At 35.5% G+C, this 22,934-nt stretch overlaps 2 protein-coding genes across 15 annotated transcripts in view; one reads left to right on the top strand and one right to left on the bottom strand.

The window, feature by feature from the left end:
* LOC134527172 (importin-11-like) overlaps positions 1-2,976 on the top strand; it is a 251,035-nt gene extending 248,059 nt beyond the window's left edge. For 3 of the 8 annotated variants that reach the window (XR_010074116.1, XR_010074114.1, XR_010074115.1), the window contains one exon: positions 2,732-2,824. Coding sequence is in view for 5 of the 8 variants with exons in the window: in XM_063359575.1 (XP_063215645.1) it covers positions 2,732-2,836 (105 nt within the window). In the remaining 3 variants the exon portion in view is untranslated. Of the gene's footprint in view, positions 1-2,731 lie in introns of all 8 variants that reach the window. The other 5 variants (XM_063359578.1, XM_063359576.1, XM_063359575.1 and 2 more) reach the window with 4 other exon arrangements.
* LOC134527168 (serum response factor-binding protein 1-like) overlaps positions 2,975-22,934 on the bottom strand; it is a 127,790-nt gene continuing 107,830 nt past the window's right edge. For 4 of the 7 annotated variants that reach the window (XM_063359566.1, XM_063359564.1, XM_063359565.1 and 1 more), the window contains 2 exons: positions 17,096-18,050; positions 2,975-3,129 (listed from right to left, as the gene is read on the bottom strand). In XM_063359566.1, coding sequence (XP_063215636.1) covers positions 3,017-3,129; positions 17,096-18,050 — 1,068 coding nt within the window. In that variant the 3' untranslated portion in view covers positions 2,975-3,016. Of the gene's footprint in view, positions 3,130-4,990; positions 6,958-17,095; positions 18,051-22,934 lie in introns of those variants that run through there. The other 3 variants (XR_010074111.1, XR_010074112.1, XM_063359567.1) reach the window with 2 other exon arrangements.

The following is a 22,934-nucleotide window of genomic DNA, read 5'->3' as shown; positions in this document are numbered from 1 at the left end:
TCAAATGAACCAATACGTGATTATTTATTTATTTATTAATGTTCCGTCGGAGGTATCGCGACGTAGGTGAACGACTACATCATTTCCTTCTAATGGCAAAGGAAATGTACCCGCCTCCAACTTAGGTGGGTTTTTAACGTTTCTAATTTTAAAGTCTTATTTTTTATTTGGATATTGTTGCGCAAGTAATAAGTAACAAAAATATTTTACGTGAGTTGTTAATGTTCATCATTTGTCCGGGTTTGTTAGGTCAGGTCAGTTACATTATAAATACTTTAAAACTAAAGAACCATTGAAATTAATTCACATTTTTTATGTCCGCTTAGTTTGAAAGTATTAATAATGTAACTGACCTGACCTAATCGACCATTTTATTTATTAAGCATTCACGAACATACGGCAAAATAACAAAAATGGCGTCGGTCTAATGGTTGTACAGGTGTTGTATTGCAAAATTAAAAAATTCTATATCTCCTAAAGTATTTGGAATTTCTTATCTCCGCCGGTTGATTTGAAAAGAGGAAGTGAAAGAGCATAGATTTTTAGCATTTTTTTTCGCATATACCGTTACTCTACATATTTACCAAATTGTTTAACCTCAAAATTAGTGACAAATATCTGTAACTTGTCATTAAGTTTAATCAATTTAAAGTAATAAAAATAGAAGCATTTTACTTAATTCAATTTACACTTGCAAAAAAAACTTACGCACAATAAACCTACATGGAAATTAAAGTCTTTTTCAATGTCCTGTAGTCTGAAATATGTTTACTCATGTCATCAAATGTAGAGCTGTACTGAAGAAGCCGATTTTGCCAATATTTAGTTGAATCGGCATTTCTGCCAACTTCCAATACTCTTGTTAATTTTCGGCCGATATTACTGAAAAACGAAAGAGAGACTGCCATAACCTAAAAATCCACGAGTACCCTTTTCACTTTTCGTAGTAGTACTGCATTCTTTCAGATCACATTATTTCTTAGCAACATGTGCCAACCGTACATATCAAGATTTAACATCCTTTTTTTTTCAATAATGTTCTTTAATTTTAATATGTCCTAAATAAATACATTACCATCACGGTAAATACACTTCTCGGTTATTACGGCAACTATAGTGCAAATGTGGTAACTATCATGCTTATGCAGTAGTTATGGTATCTACAAAGAATCTTTAGTTCTTTTTATGGTAATTATCTTAAGATAACTATTGGAATTGTACTGCAGTTATGGTACATCATCCATATTTCTTCGTAAGTTGTTGTTCATTTGTCTTTTCTTCATATTTATATTTACGTGCGCCATTACTGGCAGGAACTTTCATAAAATTTTTAAACGGGACTTTATATCACACATTTAATGGCGTAAATGATGAGACCCCGGACAATTTAAACGCTTTTTACAGTAAAATGCGGGAAATGTTTCCGCATAAAGCGGGAAATACTTCCGCATAAAGCAGGAAAGTGATACATTAATGCTATGCGGAAAATTATAGAAGTAAAAAAAATTAATCACGGAAATTCGTAAATCCCGGGTACGTAAAAATGATGTGTTCATGTATACGGTCGATCATGTTACATTATAAAGTAAAGGATAATAGTGTTGTAAGACTTTTATTCCGATATAATGAGAGTTTTTTTTTCTATAGGTAGAGTGCAAGAAAAGCTCGCTCGAATTTCGAGTTGTTGAAAACCACGAGCTCGAGTTCGAGTATTACTAAAAAACTCGACTCGAAACTCGAATTTCGAGTACTCGCAGGTGTCTAGTGTAATATGACATCATTTCTACGTCAAATGTATGTAAGAAAATGATGATGGTATTATATTAGTACAATGTCAGCATATCATTTATCCTTACATCATTTTTTAGTCACAACAGATGTCAGTGGTATGTAAAAATTACGTAAAAATTCATTACCTAGCTATGACTTTACCAGTGATGTCAGACCTAGGTCATGTATTCACGTGGTAAAATTAACTTCACTTACTGCTACTACAGCATGTCGGTGATGCGAACTACAAGATTTTACCCATCCAAAAAAGAGTCCAACACGCACATGATACAGTTGAGTATATACAATGTAACAGTGTATATATGCGTATACATGTACACAGGCCGCTGTGATTCGCCAGTCTAGCGCAACACGTCACTAGCATGTCGGTGACACGAACCCATAAGTTTTGCCCCAACCAAAAATCCCTCAATGCAGCTAAAGAAGTTTTCACTTCAAAATTGAATTTTTAATATAAAATGGAGCTGTAATGTTTGATAAATAGCTATGAGTTGCTGATAAGTACACACCGTTTTTGATTGAAAAATATTTCTCTCTCTAATGAAAAAAAAAAGAGACCATGAGTTCAATATTGTGACGACTGTGACAGGGAGACACCCTGCTTTATGAACTTTTACTTCCATTTGTGACACTGTACTTAAAAGAAAGTTAAGTGTGGGTGTGGGTGGCCTGCAATTATATTCCCAGCAACTGTGTCAATTATATTATCGCCAAGGAAAAGTTTGGCTGTAAGGCTTTCAGTGGTATTGGGATTATATTTACAGTTCTCGGTGCTGGTAATACTGCTGAGAACTGGAACCAACACGTTACTGCTTAAAAATAATCCTTACCTAGTGTAACACACTTTTTATAGTGGCACTGCTGCCATTTCAATTGGATTTTGGTGAATTGGCTTAATATTTGTGATAGCATGTTGTACTACATGTGGGTTGGTTTTCAGGTGGCAGAACTGCAAAGTCAAGTTGGCCCAGTTCAGTTCGAACAACTGATCCAAACCATTGATGTTGAGACACTACAGCAGGCAAGGGCATTCATTGTAATGTAATTTGTAACAAGACTGATGAAATGACCTATACATAATGTATATATGTATGACCTGTGTTGATAATTTTTAAGTAGACAGCCATGATTTTTAAAAAAAATGCATCTTCATTTTGTTGAAAAACAATTAAAACTATAAAAATATTAATAAATTGTTTTTATTTACTCTCTGTACAATTTAAACTTAGTCATCATCACTGAATTTTATTTTTTTGCCTTGGAAGGGAACAGTCAACTTTTGTTGATCTTGAATACGTTTCTTTGCTTCCCAGGATGGATGGAGCCCAGATTTTGTGGCTGCAACATAACATTAATTCTACTTCATTTTCTTGCACTGTGTTTTTAACAATTAGCCAAAGTTTGGTATTTAACATAAGTATAATATAAGAACATTCTAACTAAACTCGACATTTCTGCAATCAACTTTTGACAGTCGTACCTATCCACAGCTAAACAGAATGACTCAAACCTAGCCTGCATTTCATTCGGTCAGACTGGAAAAAATTAATGGCACAAGAACTTTAGTATTATAACATTTTACTGAGTGGAAGATGAGACTATGCAAGGATTTCATAGTTCATAGCTTATTTAAGTCAATGTACTGCATAAAACTAGCAAAGGGAGCTAGCCACCTCTTTATTTTTTTCAGTACCAAAAATTCTGGCATGATTACAATTTAAATACATAGTCTTGGCATCATTAGTATTCAATCTGTGTGTATTTTATCTGCTTGTTAAACTAAACATTGAAAACCTATATTCTTTAAATGTGGGTACTGACTATGACTTATTTCTCACTTAACTAAATATCTGCCTGATGCAGTGCAAGGATGAGTTAACTGCCTGAAGAACTAACTGAGCTGGGATGGAATGAAGAGGTTTAATAATAGCGAAGGATAGTAAACAAAACTTGTCCAATCATAGCATCTACAGGGAAAACTCCCGGTAGTGACTATGGGAAGATCAGCTCAGGGACTGAATTCACCCTAGGCATTGCCATGAATAAATAAATGACAGTGGCATGACTGGGGTAGAGTAGGCGAAGTGAAACTGGGGAAGTTCGCCCCTGTCTTCCGGAGTGTGGATGCAAAGAAACAACATAACACTCAAGCCTTGGACCCAGGAATAAAATTTTCCACATGTAAAAAATCTTTGACCTGGCCGGGAATTAAACCCTTAACCTAACCCAGCTTGCCACCGAGTTGAACAGTCAGACCCTTTGACCACAACATCGTAAATAATAACACACTGAGCTCCGTTCTGATACAGTAGCACAGGGTGTCCAGCGACCTGGAAAACCTGGAAAACCGGGAATTGTCAGGGAATTTCGTGTGTCGGGGAAATGTCAGGGATTTTTTAAAAATCGTCTGGAAATTTTGGCCGTGTTTGTTCTTCACGCAGCAGCACGATACAATATGGATATCAATTGTTCAATTCGCCGCGTACACAATGATCGACGTATCGATTATAATCGGCACATGGCTGTACACATTACGGCCTGTTAGGCTGGCCAAAATGGCGCGCATTTGTGTACTCTTGTTGATTTTGGTTATCGTTTTTGTTGATGGATAAGTGAATTATTATATCATCAGCCAAACAAAGGTAAGAAACAAAATGTATGTATACTCTACTATAGTTGCTCTATGGGCAAGTCGCAAACTGTTGCCTAATTTGTTTCGTTCGCTCGGCAACGGTTCGTGATGTTCTTGGTTTGTAAACTCCGCAAGCACGCATGTCTGAGTAAAGCAAAAAGTAGAACACTCACCTTTTTTCACGTTCCGGTTTATAAACTGTTTATAAACCGGAACATTAACATGGTTGCTACAGGACTAGAAAACCGGGAAAACCGGGAAATGTCAGGGAAATTAAAATGGTCAGGGAATTCCGGGAAATGTCAGGGAAAATTCTACGAATTCTGGAAAATTTAAAGTTGCTTATAATTCAAACAAAGCTTTGTTTTGATGCGCTCGTACCGCTACCGAACGACTCCGCTAAAAGGCTGCTGCTTAAGGCACACGGCAACTGCAACTTTTTTTTTACTTGGTCTACGATTGTCCGTTGCAATAGGCTGTTACAACCACCCACCATAACTTCTGGCCAATCCAGGCACTTGTTTGTTCACTAGCGAACCCGGCCTTCATTTGTTCGTGTTTTGATTCTTTTTAATTTGCCCTTGAGACTTTGTGTTTTGTTCCGTTCCATGCAGTGAACTACAGAACGGGCATGGCGTCGTTTATCTTTTGAAGGCTATTTTCACGTGGAATAAGATGAGTAAAAAGCTTATTACGTGAATTTTAAGGCGTTGTTTCAGGTGAAGTTAGTTTTTGATGCGATCATAAGAAAATAAAGTGCATTTTGATAAAGCAATACCAATTCTCATTTTGAAAAATACCAAGCTGATACGAAAACACGTGGGTTTTGTGTGCGGTTATGTTTTTGCATTTTTTCTAACTATTTTTTTAATTACTTTTTTCCCAACAGTTATAATCGGTGAGTTCTGTTGCGTGACACTTACATTGTGTATAAAAAAATATGCATAACTGAACATGTTTTTCCCCAGAAGCGTTAGTTAACATGTTGTAATGCTGCTATTGTAATTCTCTAAGTAGGCCCGCTATATTGCTAGGTGTGAATTTGTAATAGTTTTTGTATTTGTGTAGTAATATTTTTTTAAGAATTCATAAACAATAATTTTTTAACCTAACCTGAAAATATTATGTACTTTTTTTTTAGGTTAGAGATGTCGAAGAAAACTACTTTTAAGGAGAATTGGCTCAAGGAGTCACAGTTTCAGCATATCAAACCCTCTGCTAAAAAACATAAATTCTGCGTACTGCACTTTGTGCTACAAAAGTATTAAACTCAGCAATATGGGGCGAAGAGCTCTCACCAGCCATGTCGAAGGAAAAAAAAACATTCGCAATTCTGCCGTCAAAATAACACAATAAAAAAACCTTATTTTACCTCATGTTGAAATTTTTATATTACATTTAATCATATGCACGTTAATATTTATGGTATGTACTTCATAAGAAAGTCAGGGAATTTTTCTCTTAAATTTCTGGAAAACAGGAAAAATTCAGGGAATTCTAAGATTCTATTTCTGTAGCAACCATGATTTTAAGAAGGTGAGAGTTCAACTTTTTGATTCGGACATGCGTGCTTGCAGAGTTTATAAATCGGGTCAAACACAAGTCATGTTGTAACGTACTATATTATTTATTTTTTGAATTTTACGTTAGTTAGGCATTTTTCTTGCTTCGAAGTAGGCCAGGCCAGACAATGCAAATTTTTTAAAATACATGAACACACAGCAATTTTGTAGATAAAATGTGACTATTTCCTGAAACAAGCTATTGTTGCTGGAACATATCCTATATTTTTTCAGATTTATTTTCAGTTCATAAGTTTACATTAGGCCTAGGCCTATCTTATAAAAGATGCTTGAAGTTGAAGCTGACGGTTACTTTGTATAGAAAATATGTGCTGATAGGCCTATGTACTTGCATTGATTTTATCTGTGTTTGTGGTGCCTGAAACGTTTATTTGCTAATTAATGAAAAATAGGTTAATTTTCTCACAAGAATATTATTTTAAAGATTAGTGTGATAAAGGAAAAATTAATTTATTTTAACAGGTCACAACATGGCTTCAAAACTCAGAAAAACTACATTCAGGGATGAATGGAACCAGAACCCATCCCTCTCATGGGCTCAGGCTATTGATGGCAGCCCATATGCAGCTTGGTGCAAACTTTGCAATCACAGGATTGAACTGAGTAATATGGGGAAGCAGGCTCTTACCAGTCATGCATCTGGAGTGAAACACAGCAGAAGAGTGCAAGGATTTCACATGAGTTCATCCATAGCAGTGTACTGTAAAACAACTAGGCCTACATCAGCAGCGTCACAAAATAATTCTGCTTCAGAGTCTTCTTCACCTTTGTCTGAATCTTCAAAATTGTTTAGTTCTGATGTACCCAGCTCACCTCAAGTATCTTCCCCTCCGTTGTTCCAAACAGATCCAGTCAGCAGTTCTAAATCTCTGCCTGATACTTCCTCGCATGCTGGTAATTCTTATCTAAACCCATCCGCAACATGTTCTTGCACGTGCACATGTGGCAGTGCTAGAAAGGAATCAAAATCATTGACAAATTACTTATTAAATGATTCTGTAACACGTGCCGAAATACTTTGGTGTTTGTATTGTGTTATGGCTCATAATTCCTTAAGGAATGCAGAAAATAGTGTAGCAATGCATCGTAAGATGTATCACGACAGCAAAATTGCAGCTAAATTGCAGTTGGGAAAATCGAAAGTATCCTATACAATAGTTCACGGATTGGCTCCAGAATTTCAAAAGGAACTGCATGCTGATATATCAAAATCTTCTCATCTTGTAGTTGGCTTTGATGAAAGTTTAAATAAAATTGCCCAGAAACAGCAAATGGACATTTCTGTCCGTTACTGGAATGAAGATGATTCAATTACTTGCACTCGATATCTTACATCAGCATTTCTCGGCCATTCGACTGCAGCAGACCTGTTAAGTGCTTTTAAAAACTCTTTGCCCGTGAATACATTACACAAAATTATACAGGTGTCAATGGATGGCCCCAATGTAAATTTGCGGTTTTTAAAAGACTTGAAGCAAGATTTGAAGGAAGGTCGTACTGATGAGGTGGTAATATTGGATATCGGCACTTGTGGCTTACATTCATTACACTGTGCCTTCAAAGGCGCAATGAAGGAAACTGGTTGGGAAATTGTTAAATTCTTGCGTGCTATTTACAACTTTTTCATAACATCCCCACTCGTCGTGCAGACTACATTAGAATAACTGGTTCCAGCTTGTTTCCTCTAAAATTTTGTCCAGTTCGTTGGTTAGACAACGTTCCTGTAGCAGACAGAGCATTGAAAATTTTACCAAATCTTCGGAAATATGTTGCTGGTCTAAAGTCAAATACAGAACCTACGTGTGCTAGTTTTGTTATAGTGAAAAGTGCTATTAAAGATGTGTTACTTGGACCTAAACTTGCTTTTTTTTCATCTGTTGCTGCTGAAGTTGAACCACTTCTCAAAGAATATCAAACAAATGACCCCATGGCGCCGTACCTCTTTTCCGACTTTTCTTCAGTCATCAAGAATTTTATGACTAGATTTGTCAAAGCAGACGTAATGGCAAATACTACCCTGAGCAAAATAGATTTATCTGCAAATAATCTTTGGTCAAGTAAAAAAATTGACTTAGGTTTTGGGACACGAGCTGCATTACGTTCAGAAAATGCAAGTCAGAAGGATATGGAATTTTTTAGAGCAGACTGTCTAAAATGCCTGCAGGAATGTGTGAAAAGGATTTTAAAGCGCTCACCTCTTACATTCAGCTTGACAAGAGGCATTTCATTTGCTGATCCTTCTGTAGCCCTTATTCCCGATTTGGCGATCAAGAGGCTGTCATGTGCCTTAGATATATTTGTTAGTCATAATTGGCTCTCTGGAATTCAAGGTGACAAAATATCGAAGGAATTCAAAAGATTGTGTTCATTGACTGCAGTGCAGGAACATTTGAAACTCCATGTCCGATCCAAAGTACGCCTGGATAAGTTTTGGTTTGACCTTTTAAATGTTTACTGTAATGAAAATACAGGGCATTTAGCATCTTTTTTGAAAATGATATTTATTATGTCTCATGGCAACGCAGCAGTAGAAAGGGGATTTTCAATAAACAAACCAGTGCTTGGTAGAAAATCAGCTGGACATTTCACTGATTGCTCAGCGTACAATTCATGATGGTATTTTGTCAGCTGGAGGTCTGGATAATTTTGTCGTATCTAAAAGATTTATTCATGCTGCTCGTAATGCATATTTAAAATACAAGGAATACACGGAACAACAGAAGAAGTTATTACAGGAAAAGGAAGAACAAGACACAAGAAAAAGAAAAGCAGCTGCTGAACTCTCTGCTTTGGAGGCTAAGAAAAAGAAAATCTTGGAAGATGCTGAAAAAGAAGCTGCTGTATTAAGCTTCCAGATAGAAGCTTTAAAAAAGTAGTGCTGCTAAGAAAAACCTTTGTTAAAATTTTAATTTGTGATTGGACTTAAAAGGTTTTTTTAAAGTTTTAAGTTTGGAACTATTGCATACTTAGCTAATTTGAATACTATATATATTATTTTTAAATATGAAGTGGAACTGACTTATGTTTTCAAAACCATCTAGTGAGTAACTCTTGAAGAAATTGAGGAACATGGTGATATGTGAGTACAATAAACATATTTCATATATTTTTTTTTCACATTTTGTATTTTAGTATTAGACCTATTTACACAGTTGCTGTTGCTTAAAATTTCGCAGTATATTTTTACATATATTATAGTGTAAAAAATATTGACAAAGTTTATAAGAATTTAAATGGGAACGAGCATAGTGTCAGGGAAAATCCTAATTTTGTCAGGGAAAACAGGGAAATGTCAGGGATTTTTGAAATCCATTTTCACTGGACATCCTGTAGCAACATAACCAATATTGGTATTGAAATTTTAAAATTTTGTTATGTGTGCATGATTTCCGGCAGATCAAACCCATATTGTTCACGAGTGGGAAAACACTGGTGGATGTTGCTGTGGGCCACCTTCAATCCGTCTCCAATACATCAATGTCTATGAGTCATTAATTAAACACTAATTCATTCCTTTGCATATCTTAGATACTTATGTTTTCCTGTCAGCTAGCTATGCAGTATGAAAGCTGAAATACAACATGATGTTCTATTTGATATACATAAGCAGTACAATAATTTTTCATCACACTCACACAGCTAACCTGACTTAAACCTAACCAACCTTTCACTTTAGCATCTATTCACCTTTTTTTCCAAAGCCTGCTACTCTACATATTGCTCCAGAAAATTTTTGCGAACAGCAAAATACAGTGAAATCCATTGCAATCTATTTTATGAAAAACCTTGAATCTTTTTTTAAAATGCTGTATTCCCAAATTAGTGATTGAGTGAGCTAATATTACATATTTAAACTTTAGTTATTCATGAGTTTTCGTTAACGGCAGTCAGTTAAATTGTATTTTAGTGTGTGTATATATACATACATACATACATACACACACAGTAAGTAATATGCTACTGTTATCACATGGTGTTAGATCAATTGTGACTAATGATTCGCAGTTGAAACTATGACAATTATTTCTTTTATTTCCCATCTCAATGGAGTGTCCGTGTTTTATGGTTTGTAGTCCATGGTTGTTGACGTTTATTTTTTCCCACTTCTGGTGCGTGTGATGAAAAGAATACAAATAATATTTTGGTTTCAAATTGGAAATGACATATGCCGTGTTTTGAATTGTTCATGCAAGTTTTTCTGTTACTTTTTAGGTAAGACAGTAACCAAAAAGAAAAAAAAAACTTTGAATACTTGTTGCATGTTTAAAATGCTGCTTATTGTTCATGTTTTTGATTATAAGTCCCATTATGCATCAAATCTATATTGCACAAATGACTTGATCTCAGCAGTGTAATGTTGGTATATGACATACTCACGAGGTATGTCAACAAATATTTGTTATTTTGAAGTGTTAGTATTCAAGGTTGAAACAAACACACATAGTTTATTATACATATCCTAAAATTTGAATATTTGCACAGGCCTACCACTCGAGCCAGCCGGGAATGGAACCCAGCTCCCCTTTGAGAGCTAGTAATCATACCATTCACCCATCACAATCCTCTAATCTGCTAAAGTAGTAATGGCACCTTGGCATTGAACCATCTTCTAACCTTATGAAGTATTGACCCCAAAAAACCATTAATGAAAATTAAATTTTCTTAGGAAATATTCTGTATGCTATACATGCAGTAGCTAATGAGATATCTGTCGCAAATTCAACCAGATTTCTTTAATGGTACATGATATTCAGAGTTCTGAATTAATGTATTAACTCTAAATCTTCAAAGCATTCAGCAATTACGTTATGTCGTACAAACAATACGAATAAGGATCGGTCTCGCACACCATGTTGATTATTTTGTTTTCTTGTCCTATTATTCGAGGGATTTTCCCATAAATTACAAAAACTTTTGCATTTTATTTTTCGTCTCAAATTTTCTCAACAGATGTTTACTAAATATATTTTAATAGTGGTAAAAAGTTATGCAATTGTCAAAATAAAGATCACTGCATGATCTTTTTTAGCTCGAAAATAAAGTTTATTAAGTATCTGCTGAAAAAAATTATGATCCAGAAAAAATGCATACGTATATATGAGGTGCTGAAAGGCCAAGTGGTGTAAGTCAACTTTTGCTACAAACTGAGTTATACACAGTAAAGGACAGTTCAAAGTATTTTCTTTTAAATGGCATAGTGTTTTAAGTCATAGTTCCGTCTGATCACAAGACAGCAGCACAAAATATATGTAATAAATACAAATAAAGTTCTGTTAATAGCCAAACTGGTGTAAGAGGACCAGGGTTGGGACTTAACGTGTAAAAAATGGTTTTCTACACGACGTGTAAAATACACGTAAAAAACACGTAATTAATGTAAAAAAAGTAAAATACGTAAAAAAACCTTTTTTGCAATTTTATATTTTTTATAATATTATTAAATGTGGCCTGGTGCCTGTTAATGTAGAATATAAGTCTTTCCACACAAGTGGTGGCCAAAGCTTGACGTCGGCATGCAATTGATATGATAGTGGTCATCATGCAATTGATATGATTGTGGAAGGCAAGTAATGTATCATGTGTATTCTAGGAACATTGTTATCTTATCACTACCTACATGGAAATGCAAGAGGCGAGTATGGATGTCACACTCACATATCACCAGAGTTCCCAACCATATCATATAATATTACAGTGACAGTGAGACACACTTCCTCTTATAGACCAAATTTGGCTAACAAGAAACAGATTCAGTGATGTTATGTTAGCAAGACAAGTCTTCTGTGGTAAGAATCTGAGATTTATTATAACTTCTAATAATGAATCGTGGTGGCAGACTACTTCATAACATATATGGAGAACTTAGTTTTGTTCATATAAAAGTTGAAAATAATTGTGCTAAATGCTGCTTCTGTGAAGTGATAGTAAAAACATTGCAAAGGAGCGTCTCAAAGCTCATAGAAGAATCTGTTGTAGAAAAAATCCACAAGAGCCAACACTCGCAGCATGTTCCCGGCGCCGCTCTACACTCGAGATGTCAGTCGAAGATGAAGAGATGGTGGACAATCCTTTGCAGCAGGAGGATCTACAAACCAGCTGTTGTGGCAGTTCAACATCACATACTGACTTGGATAAGGAGTCTACTGGTTCTGCTAGCCAACCTACAAAACGCTCCCTCAGCTCTACATCTGGAGATACAATAACAAGTTATATTGACACTATGATTGCTTCTGAAAAAAATAAATTGACTTAGCTGTTGCTAAATTTGTTTTTGGTTGCAAAATTATATTTAGTGTTGTGGATAGTATGCATTTTAAGGACATGCTGCAGAAATTGCGCCCTGCCTACCAATCCCCTGGGTGAAAAGAAATTTCTAACAGACTACTTGATGACGTGTACAAGGAAGAATCTAAACATACACATGTTGAGCATGACTCTGTTTTACTCATTGATGGGTGGAAAAATGAATCCAATAATACTAAAAATGTTGTTACAATGCTACACAATGTCAATGCAAGTACTGGAAAACCAAAAAGTTTGTTTTTGGAGGCTTTTGATCTTTCAGGTGATTCAGAGACAGGAAAGAAACTATGTGAAATTGTAGAAGAGGCATCTGAAAAAGCTAAGACACTGTATAACACATATATATTGTACTGTGTCTGATAATGCCAGCAACATGGTTAAAATGAGCAAATGCCATCAATTATGGCATTCTGCCTGTAACTCTCACACTGCAAATCTGTTGGCTAAGGACCTACCAAAAAACGTGTCTTCAAAGGTAAATGAAGTTCTGAAAACATTCAAACATCCAGATCAGCAGCGCCAACTTTTGTCTTTTAGTGGTTCTAGAGTTTGTCTTGCAGTGGACACTCGCTGGTGCTCTCAACGAGATGCCTGTGCTTCTCTGAAAAGCAACATTACAGCAATGTGTAAAGTGGCAGCTAGCGATGAATCAGCCAAAATTTAACCACAAGTGAAATGTCTTTTATTTGATGAATATTTTCTTTCACAAGTAAATGATACAATTGCGCTCTTAGATCCTGTAAGCCAGCTCATTAATGCTTGTCAAAAGTCAGACAGCAGTGTTGCCGATGCAGTAGAAATGTGGATGTCACTACAGTTACTTGATGGTCATAATGACAAACATAATCATCTTGAGAAGCGGAGAAAACAATCTCTAAATATATACAGCATGTCAGCAAATGTACTTCACCCACAATATCAAGGTCAGAATCTCAATGAAGAACACCACAACCAAGTGGAAGGCTTCATATTGAAAACTTTGGATGCAGAAGGTCTCTCAAGTTTTCAACAGTATCGGGAAAAGGCTGGAATATTTGGTGACCTTATCAACAAAGGAATTAAATCTCCAAAAACATTTTGGTTTTTTGCAAAGAGGCACCATAAGTAACTAGCAGATTTGGCTAACAAATTACTCAACATTCCAGCATCATCTGTGCAATTGGAGAGAGTTTTTTCCAACTGGTCGTTTGTCCATAATGACAACAGGAATCGCCTTTCATTTGAGAAATCAAAAAAACTAGTGCAGGTTTATTACTCTCTTAAAATGAAAGATCAAGCATGTGATAATTACTGACTACCCTTAGTCAATGTAGTGAAGTGGTCGCTTCGTTAATTTATACAGGGGTGCCCACAAGGGGGGTTAACGACGCAGACTGCATCATTAAAATTTCAGGAGGGGGGGGGGGGGGTTAAAAGACGAGAAAAATGTATATATTATTTACATAATTATAGCTTCTATTGTGAAAATACGTTTCTGGTGCTTTGGTAATTGAAAGGGATCTTGTAAATCAAATTGGCAACCCCGCACTTTTCTCAACAAAAGCAGTTTGGCATCTGTCGGTTCAGGATGGAAATATTACCTGATATGACCAAAATTATTATTAGAAAATCAGTTTTAATTAATGCAAAATGTGATAAAATATAATACTAAAAAAGTATAATATTATGAAATAATTGAGTAAATCATTGAGAAAATGGCATAAAAAATTTCGGGGGGGGGGGGAGGGGGGCGCATCATTAGATTAGTGGGGGGGGTGAGTCATAGTGTTTGGGGGGGGTGGGCACCTCTGATTTATAATTAGTGAATGTTGGAATTTTAAACATATTGTTATTACCATAAAAGAAGCTATTTTGAATTCAAGCAACCTATTACTTATTATTATTGTGTTGTGTTTACAAAAGTTAAAATAGTTTACCCTCAGAAGTTATTCAGAAAACAGCTGTTATTTTCTGCATAGAGTGAGGTGTAGTGAGAAATTCCGTATAATCATATCAAGGAAAGAGATTTAGCATAGCATAACACTGATCAAACAAGTAAATGTTAAAGGTGGAAAAAAAACACCTTTTCATAAAAACATTATAACTGATTAACATAATTTGAACAATCATGTAGTATGTGTAGATAGTGAAATATATGTCTGAAGTGTACAGTACATGTATGACTAAGTTGTGTTTGTATATGAATGACTTAATTCAATTTGCACTAAATGTGTTGTTTAGTATGTAAAACCTTAACAGAAATAATAATTGAAGTAATGTTCTTTTTAGTCTCAAACCATTAATTTTAATGTTAGTTAATTACACCATGAAGAAAATTGTTTTTTATATTACGTATTTTACATGTAAATTACATGTAAAATACTTACAGGTAATTTACTCACCCAACCCTGAAGAGGACTTACACCACTATGCATCTTTCCAATATCTTTATTAAGAGATGGCAGCATAGTGCAAGGTAAAATATTTGCTAACTCAGACTGTGAGTGTAGAATGAAGTGTCATAACAAAATTGATGAAAAATTAAGAAAACAAGTATTTCAGAACTTTTGGAAAATGGGTGACTTTCGACCGCATAATGCTTATATAGGTGGGTTGGTTAAAGTCTGCAAACCAATTTCACGGCGACCAAGAAATTCTACTAAGCCTCCCCGCCAAAGTGTTTATTTATTTTAGCTGCCTTTTAACGGAGAGTCCACAAGAGTATGTAAAAAATATTTCTTACAAACATTTCAGATATCTGATGGCAGGATGAGCAGGGCTGTAAGTAAAATCAAAGAAGGAAAAGAAGCCGGCCGTGATGGAAGAGGAAATCATCCACCAGGCAATAAAACTTCTCAGGACCGTTTAAATAAGGTGCGTGTTCACATTCAGTCCTTTCCTAGCTACCAATCACATTACAGCCGTTCTCACAACCCAAACAGGCGTTACCTAGCACCTGATATGAACATCAGACTGATGCACGACCTCTATAAGAAGCATTATGCTGAGGAGCCTGGTTTTATTCCAGTTGAAGAACCAGTGTACAGAAGAATCTTTAACACAGAATTTAATTTAGCATTTCACCCACCTAGGACTGATACTTGCACAAGGTGTGACGAGTACCAAATTTTGAAGACTTCAACAATAAGTGCAGATGAACTCAGAAAAATGGAAGTAGAACATGAACTTCACCTACGTAAAGCCGAAAAGTCTAGGTCGTGTCTGCAAGAAGACAGAATACTATCCCAAACTTCAGAAGACACCTATGCATTCACTTTCGATCTTGAAAAAGCTTTGCCATATCCTAAACTTTAGTGTTCTTTGGCGTATTACAAACGTAACTTATACTGTTATAACTTGGGCTGCCATAACTTAGCTTCAGATTGTGCTGTTATGTAAGTATGGGATGAGACAGTGGAATCTTAGGGCTCCCAGGAAGTGTCATTGTGTATTGCAAAACATGTCGGGGATTGTACTGGTACAAAGAAACATGTAATCATGTATAGTGATGCTTGTACTGGCCAAAATAGAAACATCAAAACTGCTCTGTCATGTATGAAATTGGTTCAAGATTAATCACTTGAAATAGAAGTCATTGATCACAAATTTATGGTTTCAGGACATTAATTTCTTCCCAACGATTCCGATTTTGGTTTGATAGAACAGTTTTCTAAAGGAAAGTTAATCTACACTTCTGAAGATTGGATGGACATTATCACAAAATCAAGGAGGAAAAGACCATTCATGGTAGTCAAGATGTCTCCGGAGCTTTTCTTCTCAACATCATCTCTAGAAAAAGTGGTAACTAAGAGAAAGAAAAATGACTTGAACAAACAAGTTTCATGGTTAAAAATACAGTGGCTTCAGTACAGGCGATCAAACCCCCTAACAATTTATTACAAGGAGACCTTGAACAAGGACATCGACTTTTGTAGCATAAACTTGGCACAAGGAAAGAGAGTGGGACGACCTGTGCATCAGGGTTTTGCCAACATTACGCAAGAAAAGCTTTACTATGGAGTCAGAACCATCAGTCACAGCAAGAAAAAAGATATGCTAGATCTTCTGCGGTTCACACCACCTATTCACCACGAGTACTTCCTAAGCTTAAAGGAGAATCCTGAAGAACACAATGAAGTTGAACTTGGGCATCTTGAAGAGGATGATCCTGAGTGATGTCTTTGGTGAATGATCACTTACTTCCTTACGAACCATAATACTATTGAAATAAATTATTTTTCATGCCACTTTATCGAACACGTGAATTGTGATTATACGTACTCTTTACAATATTTAAAAAAAAGCACTCAATTATTTCTAATAATAATAATAATACCAAGTGATAATTTTTAACATTAATGTATATTGTTGTACGCATTATTTTTCCATTCACATTTATATATAAAGTGGTGTAAGTCACAGATTTTTATTAAAAAGTCTAAAGCCGCTAATGTTTTACTTGTTGTGAGATGTAAGATATAGATTTTATAATTACAGAAGATAAAATACATCATTTGAGAATAACTAGTACCACTGAAATGTGGTAATATTGTCTTAGGAATTTTCTGTCAGTCAACAAATTTAAGCCTTAATATCTCAGATGTATCAATTAATGACACCACTTGGCCTTTCAGCACTTCATATATATATATGTGTGTATATGTATATGTATATATATATATATATATACATATATATATACGATAAATTTACAGAAAAACCTCAAATAATAGTTATGAAAAAAATTATAAAGATGTAGCATGCAAGACAGGGCCCTATATGTATAAAAGAGTTAAAATTATCTCACCTGCAACTTGTTGCCTAGCCTTTTTAATGTTGTTATAGCCAAAGTCAGAGGTTTTTTTAGTTTCCTTAAACACATCTCTTCTGTCAACTTTGAAACTTTTATTGTTGGCACCAGAAGTACGCACAGCAAACTTTCTCCTCTCCGCCCTGTTAGAGCCGTCACCGTAGATGCAATTGGCAACCCGTGGCTCAAACATCACTGTGCTTTCAACCGGTGCACTGCCCTTGGCTTCCACGAAGAAAGGGTCTTTTGTTACGGCTGGAGTTAAAGAAGTAGGGAACAGCTCGTTCTTCGCTCTGCTGAAAACCGGCTGGGCTACACTGTCTAGAGGTGCTGCCTTCATTTCTGGTTTGTTGCTCTTCATCTTGGATTGCCACCTGCCATTCTTGTCCTGTGTGCTGGTCCTGGTATTTCCAACTACTGCATCACTTCCCATGATTACTTCTGGAGAGATCTTTCTTTTTTTTGGCCCAGTGGTACCTACCTTACCTACTCTGAGCTTTGGATCTTTTTTTGTCTTTTGCTTACTACGTTGAGCAAAGTTAAGATTTCTTGTATTTCCTGCTAGGACCTCTTCTGAACTATGCATAGAATTACAGTCATTATGAACCACCCCTGATACAAGTTTGTCTCCATTATCTTTTCTGTTACTTCCACCAACATCTTTGAAGACAGTCTTATCTGCACTACTTTTAGATTTTTTCTTGATTTTTGATTTTGTTTTGTTTGCCAGAACTTTACCAGTAATATGACTGTTGGAGTTCTGTACATTATCTTTTTTTATCTTGCCAGTTTGTTTTGAAGCAGATTTGGTATTGACAGACTGTGCACTGAGCAATTTTGGCACTGTCTCTTTCCAATCTGGCCACAATTCTCGAAATGTTTTAACTCTGCACACCAACACTTTATATATGGCTAGTTTTGCAAGAATCCTTATCTCCGGGCCTGACATGGTCTAAAACAAAAATATTTCACATTTGACTACAAACTTCCATTTACAACATTCATTAACACAATCTCTAAGAGAGATAAGAAACCCTCAAAAAATTGTGAATACAAATTACCTTTATTAGTGCTATAACTATACAAAGTTTTGACAAAAAAAAAGTTAAATAATGTAAAAATATATTTTGTGTTACAGCTCAGAATAAAATCAGCACTGAATATCAAGCAAAATGCAAAGAAATTAAAAAGCAAATTAGCAGCAGCATTAACCTAAAATCCTTAATTCTGTGAACACTTTTGAATGCTAGACTCCTCCCCTAGCCGTGCACAGGTTCGTGCTGCTCTCTACTGCAACAGCCATGGACCCTACCATACAACAAAAAAAAGAGCCTTCTCAGATCTCTTTCTGTGCATCGACTACCTTTACCTCCCAAGGCCAGCCAGGAGGGATGGAAACCAACCGTTGCGCTCAAGTCAGTCTTACACGAACGGCATTGTCGTAACTCAGGAATTTATTTTATTACTCGTTTGGTAGCTTAAATTCATCCTATCTTTTTGCAATTTCTATCCAATAAATATTATGCCCCTCATGGTTTCGTGTAATTTTTTTAATTCAATATAATGATGTAACTGGAATCTAAATATTTGTTTCATTTCATAATTTATCCACAAATACATGTATAAACTTCTTTCAGATACATATATAAATTTAAAGACCTTTGCAAAGGCATGGCTGAAGAAATGTTATTAACGATGTGGCATAGCTAAAAAAAATGTAACTGCGCCAATAATTTTACTCTTGCGCTTTAATATCCTTATGTGCTACTTCAGAACATTGAAACATGAGTGAAAAGTGAAAACAAGAAAAATTTAAAAACAATTCTTTTTTGCTGGCACAATTTTAACTAAAATCAAAAAATCCACTTATATCATTATTCAGCCAGTTTTTAATGCCTTGTTTTAGGGATGATACTGTACGTGTTTGTTCAACTGAACCAATTTTTCAGGTAAATTTGCCAGTAATTCACTTTAGACTTCTAATTTGACTAAAAAAATAAGCAAACCATTCAGAACAAAGCTTTTTCCTCCATATGCATGCACATTAATTAATTGTGGACAAGTTCCAATGGATGTTATGACACCAATTTCCTTATTTGAGTGCTGACAATAAATTGCACTGTGTAGTATAAACATGATTTTGTTGACATTAACTATAGTTCCACCAGTCTTAAAAAAAATCAATGCATTTGTTTGAGACAGCACCCTTTCCAAACAGCTAATCCAAGCTTTTCAACCAAAATATTTCTCTTTAATTTGACATTTTTCCCAACAAACACCTAGCAAAAAAATTTATCTAGTATTTTTCTGGAGTTTAGAATTGTCTTCTTGCAAAGCCTTATTTAACTTTTTTTAATGTTGGTACCAATTCTTTTAGAGCATGAAACTCACGTATTTTTCTATATCTACATTAATTACTTTCCTATGCTTTGTTTTTTCTCCCCAGGGTGTCAAAAAATCAAAATGATTTTGCTCTTTCCCTGTGTCAGAATTTATTCTAATGTTGATGTTGAAACACCTGGTGCAGCGCCAGTTGTATGTCAAAATTTCACTGAAATGTGTTACAGTATTGTAAACTAATCCTCCTGTGCTTTTCCCTGCAATAATTTAACAGATTTAATACACCATTTAAATTCTGATGTAGAAGCCATTCCGTAGTTCAGATCTTGTAATTCGGACCGCACACAAGCCAGCAGGCAGCTGCTTCACCAACTGCTCCACTTTCTGAAGAGCTTAACACATGACCGCCTGTTGATAGTGGGTCTGCGCAGGTTCATTTGCCTCTTGTCACATTATAAGTTCATGTGTTGACAGCTACGTTGAAAATTTGAGGGCAAGTCTAACTGTACAGTATTTTGGATCAAAGAGTACGGATACAGATACTGTCCATTACGGATACGGGTGTCAAAATAAAGACATTTAATTGTCTGATGCAGATGTCAATTCTTACCTCGATTCCAACTCTGGATCATTGGTTTACAAAATTTGTGGTTTTAAGTCACAGTTTTAGTACAAAACACTCTATTACAAAACTATTGTGCCTTGTTACGTTCCAACAGAAAAAAAATACTTTATATGTAACTAGTCTACATGAAAATATTTACAGTATTTATACACTTCAATCAACACTGTAGCAATTGTTAGATGAAATAAAATTCTAATTATCAGTACACAAGACAATTTTAAAGAACTCCAATCACATCTAGCTGCATGGAATCCATAAATTAAATAAATAAATAAATAAATAAATACCTACTAATAAATAACTACAGTCAAACCTCATTATGACAAACCTGAAGGGAATATAATTTTAGCACTTTGTAATAACGAGGGTTTGTATTAACCAAACTATTGGGATATCATGACAAAAAAAATTGATTGAAATACACACCGTTGGTAGTATAAGCTGGCTTCACTGCATGCATGACAATATGTAAACACTGAAGAAAACAAACAAAATGCAACACTTACAGAATAAATCATAATACAAACTTCAATAAACTTAGATTCATGACACATTTTCTATTCAAACATTTGGTTTAAAAAAAGCATCAATTCTGGTTTGCACTATCTTTTTCTTATAGGCATTGTTTACCACATTTAACTTTGGTCGTATCTACTGCTGCCGACTCCCTACACATAGTTTTGCCAACAAGATTGTTGCGATCCTTAAACCGTTGTAGCCAACCATTGCTGAACTTGAAGTCTGAAATTCCTAACCTCAATGCTAGGTGGTTTGCCTTCTTCTGAATCATAGGTCCAGAAATTGGCAAGTTTGCTGCACGCATATCTTTAAAAACCACTGCAACAAGGTAGCTTCCATTTCTTGATGTTTTGGGCCTCACATTCTTTTTCTTGTTGATAATCTGCACGAACTCGCAAAAGCCGGTTCAATCTTTTCACGATTTTTTAGTATAGTTGGAAAATAATTATTGGCATTTCTGAGTATAGGTGTAACAGGGTGGGCACTATCCTGCAGTATCAAATTCCAGGTTTTTTTCAAGGGTTATCAAAGTTATCTCATTGAATGTTCAGACCTAACAAAAACTCCATATCTCAAATATTACATTGAAATAAATTACATTGTGTATTTACAGTCAAATTTTGATAAAATATTTATTGTGAAAATAATTTGTTATAATTTACATGGTGCCTTTAATATCAATGCATTAATAAGAAAATATAATTTTAACCAAAGTCAAATATAATTACACATTTATAGCAAAGTATGCCAGTTTAATTAAACTTTGTACTGATTAGAGTTCAAGGAGTCACAATTCCTCTGACTTCTAGCACTGTGGTACTGGTTCAAACATCATCTTGAACAGTTATTTTTTATTAATTTGTCAGCCAACTCCCAGTCAGCCTTCTGACAAATGGTGGGAATTAAAAGTTTTGAACATCTGCTACTAGTGTGAGGCAAGGTTATAGTGCATACACTTACTTACTTCCATAAAAGTTGCAATTAGCTTTAATTTTGTCAGATATTTGAGAAATAATAGATAGGAAAAAATAATCCTGACACAATTAATAGTGTAATATGTGATGCATATGGTTTTTTAGGGTTTTACATCCACTGAGTTCCTCCAGTTTTCTACATGTTAAATCTCTATCATGAGATTACCATGGTTTTAAAACTGTGTTGTGCATGCAGTTGTTTATGGTAGGTGAAAACTGGTGAAAGAAAAATGATGCAAAACAGAAAACCTTCAGCAGTTGTAAGTTATCTGTTCACATCTAAAGCAGAGGGTGAGGAAGTAAACACAGTGGTCAGAAGTAGCATAAAGTGAAAAAGTAGTGGTAAACAATAGAGGAAAAAAGTAGTGAAGGAGAAAAAACCTGGCATTGAGCCTTGATTCTCGATAAAGACAACATTTGCAGATATATATAGTCAACTAAATGATTGCTGGGATTCTAAAGTGTTATTGTAAAATAAGTATTTAATGAATATTTGTGTGGGATCTTGAAAGGTTCAGAAAAATATAAAGTTTTAGACTTAGCATAATACACTTTAATAAGGTTGCCAGTTTTGCTCATGTGATGTCTAGATGGTGTTCAGTCTCCTGCCATGTCTTCTGATTTGAGTCCACAGTTACAGTATGACGAATGTAGCTTCATCACCTGGTTGCGTCTCGGTCATTAGATTGCTTTTGCACGCGTGTGCGGGGCTGTATAACTTATCCTGGAGTGGTTCGGTGAGTTGGTGCTAGGAGCCCCTGTTGCTGGACGTCCGGGCTAGAAGTACTGCTTGGCCGGAGGTTGGCAGCACTGGGCGGAAGTGTGGACGTTTTAGCAGTTCCCGCTGTCGCCAAGCGAATGCACTGTGTTGTAGAAATATAAGCTTGGAGGTGGCCATGAAGGCCAGTCGTGTGGTGACCTGATAAAATTGAAGATTGCAATTTCAGTGAAAAAATAACTAAATGTAAGCCGCCTACGATGAAGACTTCATGTTTGACGATTGAAGTTGAGGAGTTTGCTGCTCGTGTATTGGAGTGAACGTAGTGTTTCCCAGGTGGGAAAAGTGTGGCGCAATTTCAATTACAATAGTGGCTGTTTCTGGCATTGTGAATTTGTGCAAAATTTGTTATCTGCAGTTGTTTTCTTCTGTATGCGAAAGCATACCATTTTGTGGCAAGCTGATAGAGGGATACGAGGATGAAGAGTTATATTAATGAAATCCAAGCACACGACTTCGAGCTGTGAGGGGTGTGGCTGTTAGGTATGTTTTTCGACATAGCTAGCATGAGAGAAGAGGTTATATGGGCTATGCTTTTCCTTGGGCTGCTTTATCCAATGTAAGTAATTCCTCCCTTTCTGTAATCATGATGGGTGTTGC

Source organism: Bacillus rossius, chromosome 1, assembly GCF_032445375.1.
Source record: "Bacillus rossius redtenbacheri isolate Brsri chromosome 1, Brsri_v3, whole genome shotgun sequence".
NCBI classification, from domain to species: domain Eukaryota; kingdom Metazoa; phylum Arthropoda; class Insecta; order Phasmatodea; family Bacillidae; genus Bacillus; species Bacillus rossius.
The sequence above is the reverse complement of the archived record's forward strand: the minus strand, read 5'-3'. Positions and strand labels throughout refer to the sequence as shown.